The 17,399-nt window shown below is 42.9% G+C and overlaps 1 protein-coding gene across 1 annotated transcript in view; it reads right to left on the bottom strand.

The window, feature by feature from the left end:
* The window catches only part of CLCN1 (chloride voltage-gated channel 1), a 37,452-nt gene that overhangs the window by 8,044 nt on the left and 12,009 nt on the right, over positions 1 to 17,399 (bottom strand). The window contains exons 8-16 of the mRNA XM_055284335.2: positions 14,470 to 14,595; positions 14,050 to 14,134; positions 13,714 to 13,815; positions 12,867 to 12,951; positions 12,497 to 12,646; positions 6,072 to 6,141; positions 5,774 to 5,884; positions 3,282 to 3,495; positions 2,919 to 3,052 (exon numbers count right to left, since the gene is read on the bottom strand). Of these exons, the coding sequence (XP_055140310.1) occupies positions 2,919 to 3,052; positions 3,282 to 3,495; positions 5,774 to 5,884; positions 6,072 to 6,141; positions 12,497 to 12,646; positions 12,867 to 12,951; positions 13,714 to 13,815; positions 14,050 to 14,134; positions 14,470 to 14,595 (1,077 nt within the window). The remainder of the gene's footprint in view (positions 1 to 2,918; positions 3,053 to 3,281; positions 3,496 to 5,773; positions 5,885 to 6,071; positions 6,142 to 12,496; positions 12,647 to 12,866; positions 12,952 to 13,713; positions 13,816 to 14,049; positions 14,135 to 14,469; positions 14,596 to 17,399) is intronic.

Below are 17,399 nucleotides of genomic sequence, written 5' to 3'. Positions count from 1 at the left end.
GAACAGGAGAGGCGCCACCCCGCCCTCCGTCCCCACATCTTTCTCAGCTTCCTACAAACTCATTTTAAGAATCCTCCAAGATTAACCTCACTCAATCCCTTTTATTTCATCCATTTAGCAAGTACGGGGCCAATTGGTAGAGCACTAATTGGGCTAATTTGTACTTATTTTGATGAGGCCTTATATAGACTTCAGATAGGTGAGCTGATAAGTAGGCTAATCAATGCTGTCCAAATAAAAAGTAACATGAGAAGCCATTCAAATAAGCTGAGACGTGAACACGCTTTGAAAGAGGTCTATAAGCAATACAAACATTATATCTCTCCCTGGAAGAAGGCAAACAAGGGAACTCTTTCTTTTGTATCTGACATTTCATCATTTAAAAAACCTGGGCCAGGCGCGGTGGTTCACGCCTGTAATCCCAGCACTTTGGAAGGCCGAGGCAGGCGGATAGCCTGAAGTCAGGAGTTCGAGACCAGCCTTGGCCAACATGGTGAAACCCCGTCTCTACTAAAAATACAAAAATTAGCCGGGCGTGGTGGCAGGGGCCTGTAATCCCAGCTACTGGGGAGGCTGAGGCAGAAGAATCGCTTGAACCCGGGAGGCAGAGGTTGCAGTGAGCCAAGATCATGCCACTGCATTCCAGCCTGGGCGACAAGAGTGAGATTTCATCTAAAAAAAAAAAAACAAAACCCTGCTAGGATAAATCAAAATGCCTACTTTTCCTGAGAAGGTCTTTTATATGATTATAGAAATTCTGCTACTATAGTTAATATTTTTATTAAGTTTTAAGGCCATGACATTGCAGCAGTGTTATGGAGATGAATTTTACTGTTAGGTCTCAGTCATTATTATGAAAATCTTGCCCCTCATTTGTTGGCTGTACCCCTCCTCTAATAAAGAGCCTCTGCTGTAGAACGTGGAGTGTATCTGAGATTTGGGAAAATATTTGAATTAATCTAATTTGAGCAATTTGGATATTCTGATTATTGGAAATCAGAACTAACAGTCTTAATGGCTCCAAATGGCCCTACATAATTTTTCTTTATTACACTAATTCAAACACTAGGAAAGTATTCATTTAATATCTAGTAGATACCTATAACAAGGCACTCTGGGTATATAGAATTCATAGCCTCTATTCTCAAGGAATGTCCACCTAGTGAGGAAGACAAGATATAGATATATAAACCACAATAAGAAATCATACAAAGCAGGATGAAGTGTCAAAGGATGGTGAAGGCAGAGAAATGTGAAATTATCGCTTACTAAAAACCATTCACTCCTCCATATGAAACAGTTCCAGCCGGGCGCAGTGGCTCATGCCTGTAATCCCAGCACTTTGGGAGGCGGAGGTTGGTGGATTGGCTGAGGTCAGGAGTTCGAGACCAGCCTGGCCAACATGGTGAAACCCTGTCTCTACTAAAAATATAAAATTAGCCGGGCATGGTGGTGCATTCCTATAATCCCAGCTACTCAGGAGGCCGAGGCAGGAGAATCACTTAGAACCCAGGAGACAGAGGTTGCAATGAGCCGAGATGGTGCCATTGCACTCCTGCCTGGGCAACAGAGTGAGGCTCTGTCAAAAAAAAGAAGGAAAGAAAGAGAGAGAGAGAGAGAGAAAGAAAGAAAGAAAGAAAGGGAGGGAGGGAGGAAGGAAGGAAGGAAGGAAAGAAAGAAGAGAGAGAGAAAGAGAGAGAGGGAGGGAGGGAGGGAGAGAGGGAGGGAAAGAAAGAAAGGAAGAAAACAGTTCCAACTCTTCCATAAGTTGGGCATTAAAGAACAAGCATGAGTTATGTAAGCATCAAATGGAACCATGTAAGAAGCTATGGGATTTACATTAATTGTCATTATTCATGGATTCCCTATTTGTGAATTCAGCTACTCACTAAAATATATTTGTAACACAAAACCAATACTAGAGGTGCTTTCACTGTAATTCGCAGACATGCATAGAGCAAAGAAGATTTTTAGTTGCCTGATGCCCTGGTTCCCAGCTGAAGCTGAACAAAGCAGTGCTGTACCTTCCTGTTTCAGCTTTCACATTGTAAACAGGTGTTCATTTTGTAGTCTATTTAGTGCCATCCTTTTTGCATTTTTGTGCTTTGTGTTGGTGATTTTGCTGCTAAAAATGACCACCAAATATAATGCCAAAGTGCTGTTTACTGTTCCTAGTGCAAGAAGGCTGTGATGAGCTTTATTGAGAAAATATGTGTGTTAAGTAAGCTTAATTCAGGCAAGGGTTATAGTGCTGTTGGCACAAGTTCAATATTAATTAATCAACAATATCTATAAAATAAGGTGTCTTTACCAGAAACACACATACAACAAGGTTATATATTGATTGGTTGATGGAAATGTGACCAGAGACTCACAGGAACACAGTCCTGTATTTTTCCTAGGAGCAATTGTTCAAGATAGTATTGGAACTTAATTGAACATAACTACCATGAATTATGAGAATTGAGTGTATTTAGTGGGATTTTTTTTTTTTTAGAGTTTTGTTCTTGTTGCCCAGGCTGCAGTGCAATGACGCGATCTCGGCTCATCGCAGCCTTGTCTCCCAGGTTCTAATTACAGGCATGCGCCATCACGCTGAGCTAATTTTGTATTTTTAGTAGAGACAGAGTTTCTCCATGTTGGTCAGGCTGGTCTTGAACTCCTGACCTTGGTTGATCTGCCCACCTCGGCCTCCCAAAGTGTTGGGATTACAGGCATGAGCCACCACGCCAGGACCTTTTAATTGGATTTTTAACTGTCTTTTTGTGCTTGTGTTATGGCTTAATTTTTCTTTCCTTGTACACAGCACATTGGATGGCTCCTAAAGACAAAGCCCCCACCGCGGCGCCTCCTCTACCTCTATGTGACCCTTATTCAGGTCACTAGCTCTGGAGTCTGCTTCCTTCCTTCCCACTGACCTTTTGAGTCAACCAGTGGTAAAGTCTTGACTGTGGTGGTCTGGAGCAGGGTTTGCAACTCCCCATACGTGTAGGAAGCTGAAACAAACTTCACATCACGTACCATGATGTCCTCAACAAAGATGGTATATTTGCTATGGAGGGAGAAAGCATGGTGGGTTAGCCCCACCGTATACCTATCCCTTCCATTCCTCCCATAAGATTTGCCATACTTTCAGTCACTTACAACATCTACTAGGTGCATGAGAATATAATAATAATTTAAAACAGTGTTTCCAAACATTAACCCTAAGCTCAGTCTCAACCTCAGAACCTCCCACTCTCCCCATCAGATCTGAACTAATTCCATCTAGTGCCCCTGACCTGAGCTGGTTCCAGCCAAGGTCAGGCAAGTAGGGTAGCTTCTTGACCTGGATGATGCTGTCATAGAGAGAGGGCTGCAGGCTCTGGGCCACCATGTTGGCCAAGATAACAGCCACCATCATGGGCAGGATGTGAGCAATCTGACCCGTTAATTCGAAGCAAATCACAGCTGTGGAGACTGTGTGGGACACGGCACCAGTCAGCGCTGCTGCTCCTAGAATGACACAGGAATACACCTGTAGGTTAGGACTACCGTCCTTAGCATGAAGAACATATGGGGATGGGATGGGAATAACATGGAATGAGAGACATGACCCTGGTCAGCACCAACACTCATAATGATTTGTCAAGAGTAGAGAATAGAATACTGAACTCTTAGAAAATCATCATTTTGATCTCATTCTATAACTTTCACCAAGTTACAAAATCTTTGTGTGTGCCAAAATTTTCATTTATAACATGAAGATAGGGATGTCCTATCCATTCCTTGCTTTTAAGTTTGGATGATTATTCACTGAGCATTTTATTATTTTTTAAATTATTATTATTATTATTATTAGAGACAGAGTCTCACTCTGTCACCCAGGCTGGAGTGCAGTGGCGTGATCTCGGCTCATGGGAACCTCCACCTCCCAGGTTCAAGTGATTCTCCTGCCTTGGTCTTCTGACTAGCCAGGACTACAGGCACACACCACCACACATGTCTAATTTTTGTATTTTTAGTAGAAACAGGGTTTTGCCCTGTTGGCCAGGCTGGTCTCGAATTCCTGGCCTCAAGTGATCCGCCCACCTCGGCCTCCCAAACTGCTGAGATTACAGGTGTGAGACACTGTATCAGGCCTCTTCACTGAGCATTTTACAACTCAGTTATGACATTTTTTTTTTACCTTGGGCTTTAGGTATTAATGCCAACAATTAGTGAGTAAATAGAGTGAAAACCCAAGAATTGTACTGTGGACTTGGAGCAATGAGACCTTTGTCAGATCCTGCTCTTACTATTTCTCAGTGGAATGAGTAGAGCTTAATTCCTCTGGAATCCCATGCTCTCAATTATAAAGTGAAAGGGGTCATTTAGATGATTTCTAAGGCCCTTGTAGATCTGAAACTTTATAATTCTATAAGCTCCCTGAAGATAGAATCTATCTTGTTAATTTTTGGTTGTTTCTCCACTAACCAAAATAGTCCTTTGTGCTTTAACTATATTTCTTATTTAAATATGGAAGAGATATCCTATGGGGAAAATGTAGAGGAAGGCACATATGAAAATGTAACAAGAAAAAGTTAGCTGGGTGTGGTGGCTTATGCCTGTAATCCTAGCACTCTGGGAGGCCGAGATGGGTGGATGACTTGAGGCTAGAAGTTTGAGACCAGCCTGGCCAATATGGTGAAATCCCATCTCTACTAAAATTACAAAAATTAGCCAGGCGTGGTGGCACGTGCCTGTAATCCCAGCTGCTTGGGAGGCTGAGGCAGGAGAATCACTTGAGCCCAGGAGGCAGAGGTTGCAGTGAACCCAGATTGCACCACTGCACTCCTGGGCAACAGAGCAAGACTCTGGAAATAAAAGAAGAGAAGAGAAGGAGAAGGAGAAGAGAGAAAAGAAGGAAGGAAGGAAGGGAGAAAGAAAGGGAGAGAGCAACCAAGAAAGCATCACAAAAGGGAAATATAGGGAGGAATGACACTATTGGATATTGCATACAACATGCTTCAGAACACAATCACAGGACGTGCATACAAGGAAATGTTCACAAGGGAGGCATGTGTACCAGGGAGTCATGAAGATGGAGAACAAGAGTCGATGACCTCATTGATGAAAGAGGCTTTTATAAAGAAACTATGTCAGGGGAGCAGGGTACCAAGTGAGCTAGAAAGCTGGTCAGCACTTCTCTATGTAGGGAAGGCATGGCCTTAGATGCTATGGGATTTTGGTGAGGAAGGGAGGAAGCATAATAATGCCAGGATTCTATTGGTGTTAGGCATAGGTCTATCTCAGAAGTCATTTTAGAATAAAGAAACTAGGGCTCAGAAGCAGCTATCTTGCTTCGTGGTCACTGGTAACAAGTGGCAGGAGAAGTCTAGAGCCATGTTTCTTAGCTCTTAGTCCTGTGCCCTTAACTCCCCATCAATATCAACATGTCTCAGGTTGAGTCAATCACCTGCAACTTGAGCCAATCACCTGAATTGTTGGTTCCATGATTCTTAGGAAGGAAAGACAGAACCCTTATCAAACATCCAGACACAATCTAGAATCTTACGATCTTATTTGATACCTATGATCCTTCTCTACATGAGGAAACTAAGGCTCACAGAAGTTCAATAAGAAATAACGAGAGTCAGAGCCATGGATATGTTATCTGAGTAAAAGTTGAGTTAAGTAGCACTAAATTAAAATCGTATTGTGTAGCCTAGAATGAAGATCCAATGGGAGAGTTTAAGTGTGGGGAGCTGGAGTATTCAATGTTTGATTACAGGGAAGTGGGAATGTTTCTCACCAATTACTGCATAGCCCCCAGGTAGGATCTTGTAGATGATGTCATCAAATAAAATACCATCAGGAAACAGCATGGCCATGATCTCTCCTACCAGCCTTCCAAATGCAGCTCCTAGAGGGAAGATAAAAGGAAGGAAGGTGTACGAGATCCAAGTTCCTTGCTCTCTGTTTTCAGAACCAATCTCTCCTTGGGAGTTAAGACCAAATACAAACTCCCAGCATCCCAGGCCTTTCCTTTTGTTTCCTGTATCCTGGATTGCAACTCTCAGTCAGACCCCAGGCTTCCCATCAGAACTTACCTAGCACAAACACAGGCATGAAGCCTCCGCAGGGTATGGGCATAGTGGTGGCCACGATGGACATCCAGAACTGGAGTAAAAAGAAGTGTTGGAATACTGTTTCAACTCTGCCCAATAGACATGCAAACACACAAGTCCCTTCCCACTGTCCTCCTTTCTGCAGAAATCCTGGGATAGCTGATCCTACTGAGAGCCACTTTGTCTGTCACCCTTCTTCCAGAAACAAAAACCATAGAGCTCTCAGGCTAAGAGATCACCAAAGGACAATACTATCAGAAGGTTCCGCTAGATGGCTAGACCAAATCCCTCCTACTTTGAGTGCCTGTATTTGCCTTTCAGCAATCTAGAACAAGGAATGGAGCCCCAGAGTACTTATTTTTCTCTGCCCCAAAAGAGCCCCAGCCCATTGTCCCCATTTAGTCCAGAAAGTTTGCCTCAGCAAAGTAGCCTGAAACTCTTGAAGACTTTTCCTACTCAGGTCATATTTCTGAAAAGGCGCTCCAATTTTTTTTTTTTTTTGAGACAGAGTCTCTCTCTGCTACCCCGCACCCAAGCTGGAGTGCAGTACCATGATCTCGGCTCACTGCAACCTCCGCCTCCGAGGTCCAAGCTATTTTCCTGCCTCAGCCTCCTGAGTAGCTGGGACTATAGGCGCACGCCACCACGCCCAGCTAATTTTTTGTATTTTTAGTAGAGACGGGGTTTTGCCATGTTGTCCAGGCTGGTCTTGAACTCCTGACCTCAGGCAATCTGCCCGCCTCTGCCTCCCAAAGTGCTGGGATTACAAGGTGTGAGCCGATGCGCCCGGCCAAGGAGCTCCAGTTCTAAGTGTCAGACATTTAAAGTCTGAGTGACTTATTGTGTGATTAACTGAGCTTCAATGTGGTCACAGAACCATCTATATGGTGAAACTCACAGTAGAACCTGGAGAGAAGACTTACCTGCCTGAGCCACTTGCTTTAATCATCAGATCACCTTAAACAAGGATCAAAATTTAGATTTGTCCTGGCTATCTACTGGAAGGGTAAATTGAGAAAGCCTGATAAGTCAGCCAATGTAATAGAAAAAAAATCTCTAAGGCCAATTTTGTAAGCTACAACTCCAATAGAAATTGAGACAATTTTATGAAAAGCAATATGTACATTTTGAGGCAAAGAGTACAAAAGAATTGTCTGGGCGCAGTGGCTCACGCCTGTAATCCCAGCACTTTGGAAGACCGAGGTGGGCGCATCATGAGGTCAGGAGATCGAGACCATTCTGGCTAACACGGTGAAACCCCGTCTCTACTAAAAAATAAAAAAACAAAAAATAAAAAAAATTAGCCAGGCACGGTGGCAGGCACCTGTAGTCCCAGCTACTTGGGAGGCTGAGGCAGGAGAATGGCGTGAACCCGGGAGTTGGAGCTTGCAGTGAGCTGAGATCGTGCCACTGCACTCCAGCCTGGGCGACAGAGCGAGACTCTGTCGCAAAAAAAAGAAAAAAAAAGAATTGAGAAATAGAATGGAAAAAGGGCTAGTTGTTGAACTTTTTAAATATCTGTAAAAAAAATAAAAGTATGAGATGTAATATGTAAGCAAAGCAACAGGTTTATATATCCCTTCCAAAATAAGTAAACCAATTTCAGAAAAGGATCTCAAACTTATTAGGTATAAGAGGGTAGCAGCTAAAGCTCAGGACAAACTGCCAAGATGAAAGTATTCACAATTTTAGAGCTGTGTGCAATTGCACCATAAGCTAAAGAGAAATATATTTCTTAATTTTCAGAACCGTAGAAAGAAAGAACTTCCCTCATCCAGGGCTGACCTCAGGAGACAGTGACAAAGACTCTGAGAAAGTCTCATCCCAGAAGATCTGAGATGAGGCAAAACACACACTCCTTCCTGTCAGAATATGACTATTCAAAAACAGTTGAGAATTCTAAAAATAAATGGGCAAAATGAAGAGAATAGAGACTGAGAATCCCCTGAGGACAGAGAGTGCATCTTGCCCTTTCTGCCTTCTCTCTGCACTGGCACAGTGCTCAGTAAATGTAGGAAGGATGTAGCTAGGTGAGTAGGTAGAAAGAAAGGAAGGAAAGAACGAAGATGGGCTGAACAAATAGTATACATGCAAAGGAGGAAAGGCTTCTCAGAGCTAATATTTGCTAAAACACTAAAGAGTAATGCTCATCCAGGGGAACTTGTTTTAAAATGCAGATGACCAGACCCCACTGGAAGCTACCACATCAGATTGTCTGCAGATAGGGCTATAGGCACTTGTAATTTAAGCTTCTTAAGTGATTCTGACATTTAACAGTTGGATACCCCTTGAACTATCCTGTACCATCTCTTTGAAATAAGTACATAAGAGCCATAAGAGATTTTGTAGGCTCAGGTTAATCTGAAAGCTCTAGCAATTCATATAACAGGTGACCAATAGGTCTGATTTCAGAAGATGTACTTTAGATTATCCTCCAAGATATGTGTAAGAACAGTATTACGATCAGAGGACATTGAAGTTATCAACTCCTATAGCACAAAGGATGACACATGAGATTAACAAACTTCTTTAGCTATTGGCACATGAAAGAAAAGATTCAGAAGTAATGTGAAACACAAATAACTCCCAAGACTTTCTTCTTTCTTTCTTTCCCTTCCTTCCTTCCTTTTTTCTTCTTCTTTTTTTTTTTTTTTTTTTTTGACAGAGTCTCATTCTGTCACCCAGGCTGGAGTGCAATGGTGTGTCAACTCACTGCCACCTCTGGCTCCTGTGTTCAAGCAATTCTCCTACCTCAGCCTCCCAAGGAGCCGGGATTACAGGCACCTGCCACCATGCTCAGGTAATTTTTGTATTTTTAGTAGAGATGGGGTTTTGCCATGTTGGCCAGGCTGGTCTCAAACTCCTGACCTCAGGTGATCCGCCTGCCTCGGCCTCCCAAAGTGCTGGGATTACGTCCAGCTTTTTTTTTTTTTTTCTTTCAGATCTAGACCTACAGAACTCCCAAGATTTTAAACACTCAATTCCAGGGAACTGGAAAACTGGAAACCCATTATGCATTTCCACCATATTTAGATCCTACATTAGAAGGTGTAAAATGAAGAATTCACTTCGGGAGAATGAAGTGAAAGGAGTGGAAAAAAAAATTCGACAGAGCCTCAGGCTATGCAGAGAACTTAGTGATACTAGGTAACAATGTTAGACTTATTAAAAGCAAACTGAGAATTTGGAATGGTATTCATACTCATTGTAAAAGCTCTTCTTTTGATGTATAATGTAATGACACTTTCCATGTCATGAGATTGAGGAAGATGGAAGTTCCCTTCATTAATATTATAAAACAGCTGAATTGGCCGGGTGCGGTGGCTCACGCCTGTAATCCCAGCACTTTGTGAGCCGAGGCGGGCAGATCACGAGGCCAGGATATCAAGACCGTCCTGGCTAACAAGGTGAAACACCGTCTCTATGAAAAATACAAAAAATTACCCAGGCATAGTGGCAGGCACCTGTAGTCCCAGCTACTCGGGAGGCTGAGGCAGGAGAATGGCGTGAACCCGGGAGCCGGAGCTTGCAGTGAGCCAAGATCGCGCCACTGCACTCCAGCCTGGGCTACAGAGTGAGACTCCAAATCAAAAAAAAAAAAAAAAAAAAAAAAACAAAAAACCAGCTGAATTGAGAATCTTACCTGCCTGTACAGATGCTGCTAGAAGCATAGCATAACATAGACTACATTTCAAATTAGACACTGGAAAAATTGTTTCAGTCATGTTTATATTTTAATTTAGCTATGTATCCTACCTAGCTAAAAAATAAGAGTATGGTTATTGTATCCAACGATTAGACAGTGAAAATGCTGGGAAGTGGTGATAACCAGGGAATATCATAGATTTGTAGCAGTGAATGGTTTTATGTTTATAAATATTATAGGATATTATAGGCCTGCTACAAACTGTTGGGCTTGAAATATATAGCCCAGGAAGTATATGCTTCTTTTCCTGATACATGTATGATGTAACATTATCAAGGATATAATCTAGTGAGAAATTAATAATTGTGGCATACAGGTGAGTCCTCTATATCATCTAAGTAGGTTTCTCAAAATAAGCTTGAATTTGTGAAGTGGAATCCAGACATGTACTTGGGAATCTGGAGAGCTGGGATGAGGTTTGGTGGAAATGTTGAAAAATACACAGTATTTTGTTTCTACAGAACTTTTCAAAATCTTGATATTTTAAAGGTACATATGATGCCAATGTTGCCATATAGCTCAGTCTAGAGGAATCTCAGAAAAATACAGTTATCATCATTGGACTACCGTCCAATTCTGAGATCCACCAAAATTTGTACTTGGTTACTGTAGATGGGTTTGTGTACTCAACAACTAATTATAGGAGGTTGGGATTTATAAATTAGAGAAGATGAACTCTATAATGAAAATCTAAAAATCAAATCCCTAACAAGACACTGAGAACTTCTTTTATGATAAAAATGTAAAATCTTTTGAAGAAAGACATTTTAAAGGGATTAAATTAATAAAGTGGATGTGCAAAATATGAATGCTATAGATCCAACTAAACCACCTAAAGTGGAATGGGGAAGATCATTTGCAAATACAGTTTCTAGAAACCCTGGGAATATGTTACAGAGTTGAAATCTGGTGTTTCAAGTATCTGCTGTCTCTAATCTTAACATCACTAAAAAATTAAATTAACAGCAAAAAATAGAACATTTTAAAATATTTTAAAATATTTTTTTTCTGTTGCAAGCATAAGATATAGCTAAAGGTTAATGATGAAATATTATGTACTTGGCACATAATAAATGCTTAATAACATTTATTGAACAAATGAATACATGAACCCACTGTAGCTATTGCAATATAAATATAACTTAGTGACTCATATCCTGGGAAAACATAGATTTATAAAAGGTATCATAAGTTAATAGCAAGGTATTCAAAAGCTTGAAAGTTCAGTATGGAGAGACTTATAAATGAGAACTCTAATATACAGAGGAAAGTATTGTGTTATTTAGGCAAGACATACTATTAGTAAAAAAGATAATCATCACAAAAGAAAAAAAGGGCAATCGATAATTTTTTTTTTTTTTCTTGAGGAGTGTCGCCCTTGTTGCCCAGGCTGGAGTGCAATGGCACAATCTTGGCTCACTGCAACCTCCGCCTCCTGGGTTCAAGCAATTCTCCTGCCTCAGCCTCCCAGGTAACTGGGATTACAGGCATGTGCCGCCACACCTGGTTAATTTTGTGTTTTTAGTAGAGACAGGGTTTCACCATGTTGTTCAGGCTAGTCTCAAACTCCTGACCTCAGATGATCCACCTCTCTCGGCTTCCCAAAGTGCTGGGAATATAGGCATCAGCCACTGCGCCTGGCCAGCAATCAGCAATTGTAATAGATGTCACAACCAGGGGTAGAAATAAAAATATCTTATTACAAGGCAGTAATGGAGAAATCTATAAATACATAATCCTTGATGGGCAGATATGAAAAAGAAGTGATGTAAAAGAGATCATCTTTTGTGCCCAGTTGAAGCTAGAAGAATATGGTTTGGGAATGGCAAAATCCTCACAGCTTCGTCACCTAAATAGAGAATAATAACGTTTGTAAAAATTATGTGTAGTCATAATACAATTAATTTAAATATTTTATCCCTTTTGAAGCTCTACAAAAGAGATTATCTACAAGACTGGGGAAAAAAAGATGCTCAAATCACCTAAAAAATGGATCATCAGATACATGGAGAATGAAATACTTAATTATCTAATAAGTGGGGCGATTTGGTTAATTAATCCAAGGCTTTTACAGTTATTTATAATGCTTAACTCTATCTTGTACTTTTTTACTTGGCTATTGTGACGGCTTAGTAATTTAACAAGAATAACAATTAGAAGGGTTAGATAACTATGCCAGACAACACTAAGTTGATGTGAATAGAGCAATTAACTCAGATACTAGTTTACTTCTACAGCAACTGACTACTCCATAATTTTTTTTTTTTTTTTTTTGAGACAGAATCACACTCTGTCACCCAGGCTGGAGTGCAATGGCACGATCTTGGCTCACTACAACTTCCACTTCCCAGGTTCAAGTGATTCTCCTGCATCAGCCTCCCCAGTAGCTGGGATTATAGGCATGCACCACCACGACTGGCTGATTTTTTTGAATTTTTGGTAGAGACGGGGTTTCGCTATGTTGGCTATGTTGGTCTCCAACTCCTGGCATCAAGTGATCCCCCTGCCTCAGCCTGCCAAAGTGGTGGGATAACAGGCGTGAGCCACCATGCCTGACCAACTCTATGGTTTTCAAATGACTTATTTTTAGGTTGGATGAAGACCAAATGAAGTTCTGCCCCTTCCTACCCTATGCAAACCCTGGGTTCATAGATTGAAAACAGATGGAGGTTTAGGGTGTTGCTAGTGTCAGGAGCAGTACCTTCATGATGAAGAAGAGAAAGATAATGATGACAACGTTGACCCGGGGGTGAATCCACACAGCTGACTGGCCCAGGCTCTCAGGATCACCCGCATGTTTCACCCATGTATTGTTGTCAAACAAAGTACTGATGGCTTCGCGGGGCATCAACTGGGAGAGGAAGAAGCAGAAAGTGTGGGTTCTCCAGGGATCTCCTGTGGTTCCTTTTTTGGAGAACTTATTCCCCAGCCTCATTATTCAAGGGTCTCTTTTGCCCTTTTCTCAGGGAGAATCTAGAAAGTCTATCCTTGGACAAAACTACTTATGCTCTGAAGCCTGAGGTATATCTGTGCTGTTTCCTCTTTACCATGTGGCCCCACCAAGAGCTGACCTCTCCAGCCATGAATTGACCCATTCCTGGTGGGAAGGTGAATGAGGCAATGACAAAGGTAACGATTCCAGGATACAGCAGGCGGCTGAAAAAGAAACAGAGTTAACCCCCACAATTCAGCCAACTCACAGTAAATACCATACTGAACGTTGGCAAGCTGAAGTTTCCTTTAGTCCACCGTAGTCTCATTTCTTTAAATGAAAAAGATTCTCTTCACACAAAAAAATAATATTTGAGGCCGAGTGCGGTGGCTCATGCTTCTAATACCAGCACTTTGGGAGGCCAAGGTGGGCAGATCACCTTAGGTCACAAGTTCAAGACCAGCCTGGCCAACATGGTGAACCCCCGTCTCTACTAAAAATACAAAAATTAGCCAGGCACGGTGGTGCATGCCTGTAATCCCAGCACTTTGGGAGGCCAGGGAGGGTAGATTCCCTGAGGTCACAAGTTTGAGACCAGCCTGGGCAACATGGTGAAACTCCATCTCTATTAAAAATACAAAAATTAGCTGGGCGTGTTGGTGCATGTCTGTAATCCCAACTACTCAGGAAGCTGAGGCATGAGAATCGCTTGAACCCAGGAGGCACAGGTTACAGTGAGCCGAGATCGCACCACTGCACTCCAGCCTGGGTGACGGAGTGAGACTCTGTCTCGAAAAACAAAAACAAAAATAATCTTTAAATGGGAGACCACACAATTCACCCCCTAACCACAATATCAGGGCTTCCTTATATTTTAATGCAAGCCACCCAGAGGCATTTAATGCCTTCCCCAAAGATAAAAAGGGAGGAGCTCTTGGAGAAACCAGAAAGTAAATGGGTAGGGCAAGAGAAGGGCAGTGACTCACTGCTTAGCAAGAAACTGGCTGAGGGCCCTGTGCTTTCGGACACCGAGCATGACTTGGCGATGCAGATACACAAATACAGCTCCCAGGAGCCCACAGCAAATCCTGAGGGTGTAATTTATAGAGTTGGAATCTTACAGACATGAAATCCTCATCTCTTGGACATAACTACTGCAGGGAAACAAATACTAGGCTTCCACCTTTCCTATCTGCCCACATCCCCCCAGCAATGTACTCTATCTGTGCCAACCCCACCTTCTTTCTAGCTTGGGTCCCTTCCAATCTACAGCCTCACCCCACACCCTGCTCACCACACACAGAGCAGGTAACCCCACTGACCCGATGGCAGCAAAAGCTGGTAGTTCCTTCAGGTCAAAGGGGAAATCCATTCGGAAATTGGTTCTGAACAGAGCAGTGATGGTGACTGTAGGATGGAAAGGCCAGGATTATGGTGGGAGCTTCGTAGAAACCCAACAGGGAAACAGAGGTGGGCAGTTTTCAGGATTAATTCCTTCCTTCCTCCGATCCCAGTTTCTCCTCTTGAATGTTATTTTCCTTTTTTCTATGCACACTCCTCCACGGATATACTCTCCCACTCCATGACCTATATCTTTGTCATACACCCTTGGGCCTTGGTCCCACCCCACAAATGATGCCGCCCATTATTCCTTTTCTGAACTGCCCCACAGAGTTCTCCTCTGCACCCCATTCCCAGCTTTTCTATTCCACACGGCCTCCACCCCAGGCCTCCTTGGTTACCAGCATCCTTGTTCCACACTGCCAGGACTCGAAACACGAAGGCGCTGAATGTGGCTGCAAAGAATCCTCGCCAGTAGTTCCGAACAGCAAAGTAGGTGGAGGTGACCTCGATGCTAAATAGCACTCCTGCAGGGGCGCAGAAGTGTGGTTGGGGGCAGACAGCAGTGAAAGGGCTCCCCCACACTCCCCACTGCTTGGACCTAAGGAGCTTTTGCGGAAACATGAATCTGGGTGGAAGCAGTAGTGGAAAGTAATGATCTCTCGGATTCCCATGCTCAAAACCACACAACTCTCAGGCTAGGAGTTTTTTATTTTTATTTTTATTTCAGACAAGGGATGGGTCCAACAAGACACAGAGAAGATTGAAAACGAATGGGCCTTCAACCTCCAAAACATGAGGACCAAGTGTCCGTGCCCTCTGCATCCCTTAGAATGTAGGGTTGAATGGGGTTCACAACTGTCAGATACCCACAGGGACTAAAAGGTAGTTGAAAAAAATCTGCAGAGAAGTTAAGAGAGAGAAAGTTCCAGAGCAGTTCCTCAGTAGAGTTGCCAAGCAGAGCTCAGGATTTACAGGGACTCTCCTTAAGACCCTCCTCTGGACTTTCCTACCGTTCTATATATACCACGTACCCTGGGGCAACCTTATAAGGAAGACAGAACAAAAATAGGAGGGGGCTTTGCAGGAGCTGACAATCCTCGATAGTTCAAGAAAAGAAGGTATAGGAGTCATACAAATAATAATAATAATAAACTAATACTAAAAACCTGACTTAAAAGGACCAACGCAAGGGGAAAAGCCAAGAGGCTAGAAGAAGATAAAAACAATCATGCTTAAGAAAGGTGGGTGAGGCAAAAGGAAAGCTAAGTAGTAGTTCTAAGTAGTACTGTTTCTGAGCGTAGGTGCTGGAGCAGAAATTGAGGGGGTAGATCTACAGAAAAAGAACAAGGGTTGGTAGGGACAAAGTAAGGAATGCGAGTGAGGGCATAAAAAGCAACACTCAAGAGAGGCAAAGAAAAAAATATTTCAACATATTAAGAATAAGGGGGGTGGACTTTAATTTGATGCAAAGTAAAAATTGATGACAAAATTACCTAAAACCTGGCTAAGCCTCATCTTTATCAAAAATGAGGAAAAAGAACCAGGGAAATGCAACCACGCACATAATTGGATGAATGGAGATGAGGCCTGGCCTCAGGAAACCTTGAACTAGGCAGGTTTGTCCCCTTTCTCTCCATGTGAACAGTGTGAACGCCCTCTTCAGGTAGCATCTCACATCCTAGTAATTTTCTTCTCCCTGTGCTATATTCAAAAGTCACATCTCTTGAATCCCCCAGGACCACCACCTTCTCTTCTATAGGTGACAGTCGACTAGTTACATCAGGTCATTTGCACCAAGGGCAGGGTGACCTAATGGTTACATCAAGTCATTTGCACCAAGGGCAGGGTGGCCTAATGGTTACTCCCAAACGCAGCAGCTGCTGCAGTTTGGCAGAGGATTTCCAGTGATCAGTCCCAAGTCCCCTTCCCTGGGAAGCCATCCCCAATCCTCCTCTTCAAGTCGAAACCATCCGTCCTTCAGCCTGAGCTCTCAGAATTTTGGGTTATTATAGCACTACCACTTTCAGATCCAGATATTTCTTTACATTTCTGAGATCCCCTAGGATTGAAAATTCCTGGGAGGCCAGGCATGGTGGCTCACGCCTGTAATCCCAGCACTTTGGGAGGCCGAGGTAGATGGATCAACGAAGTCAGGAGTTCGAGGCCAGCCTGGCCAACATGGCGAAACCCTAACTCTACTAAAAATACAAAAATTAGTCAGGCATGGTGGCAGGCGCCTGTAATCCCAGCTACTTGGGAGGCTAAGGCAGGAGAATTGCTTGAACCCAGGAGATGCAGGTTGCAGTGAGCCGAGATCACACCTCTATACTCCAGCCTGGGTGACAGAGCAAGACTCCATCTTGAAAAAAAAAAAGAAAATTCCTTGGAAACCAGTACCTAGTACGGTGCCTGGTGAATAATCAGGGCTGAATGTCTATTCTCGGGATGAGCAGGGGAGGAGAGGAAAGGACATGATGAGGAAAGAAGAGAACAGAAGAGAACAGAATTTCAGGAAACAGAGAAAGGCAATGGGCAATGTGGGGCAGACAGAGCTTTGCCAATCACCCCTTCTGCCCTGCTCTTCACATCACATCAGGTGAGCAGCTGCCTCTGGGGCCTAAAAGGAGGATTTGACACAGCAGGAACCAGGTAGAGTGAGTCTCTCTCCTTTTCTATACCAGTAACAAAAGCAGTCAGCTTTGATTTGCCTGGGTGTAAACTATCCAACTGATGAATATTTTACAACAATTTTTTGAAATCCTGGGCTAGGTTTTCTTTCCCACGACACGGTTCTGGGACACTTTCCCTAGCAGTCTGTCACTGTATGCTCCGGAATGAGAGCTAATTTTAATATTAGCCTGAGCCAAACATAAAATGTGCAGTTAAAAGGAAACAAAGCATTAAAAACAAAAACAGCTTTTGGAAGCTCTCTGCTCAGGTTCTGGAACATTGCTCTCTTCTCCCACCCTGGATTCCCTCTCTACCTCCTCTGCTGCTCCTGTGCCCCTGCCCAACCCCAGCCTTTGTCCTTGGTCTCCTGCTCCTCCTACTCATAGACACACTTTCTCTCTCAATTTCGTGTATGCTCATGCCATCAACTACACCTATACGCTGCTGATTAGCAAAGCCATGTTCCTGAGCTTCAGACTCGTCAACCCCGCTGCAAAAATGGTATCACCTAGATATGTCACAGGAACATCAAATTCAATACACTCAAAGTGAAATGTATCAGCTAGCTCCCCCCACCAGATCTGTTTTACTTCCCATATACCCAATCTTGGTTACTAACACCACTATCCACCCACTTGCCCTTGTAGGAAATCTGGGT

Source organism: Symphalangus syndactylus, chromosome 6 (assembly GCF_028878055.3).
Source record: "Symphalangus syndactylus isolate Jambi chromosome 6, NHGRI_mSymSyn1-v2.1_pri, whole genome shotgun sequence".
NCBI classification, from domain to species: domain Eukaryota; kingdom Metazoa; phylum Chordata; class Mammalia; order Primates; family Hylobatidae; genus Symphalangus; species Symphalangus syndactylus.
The sequence above is the reverse complement of the archived record's forward strand: the minus strand, read 5'-3'. Positions and strand labels throughout refer to the sequence as shown.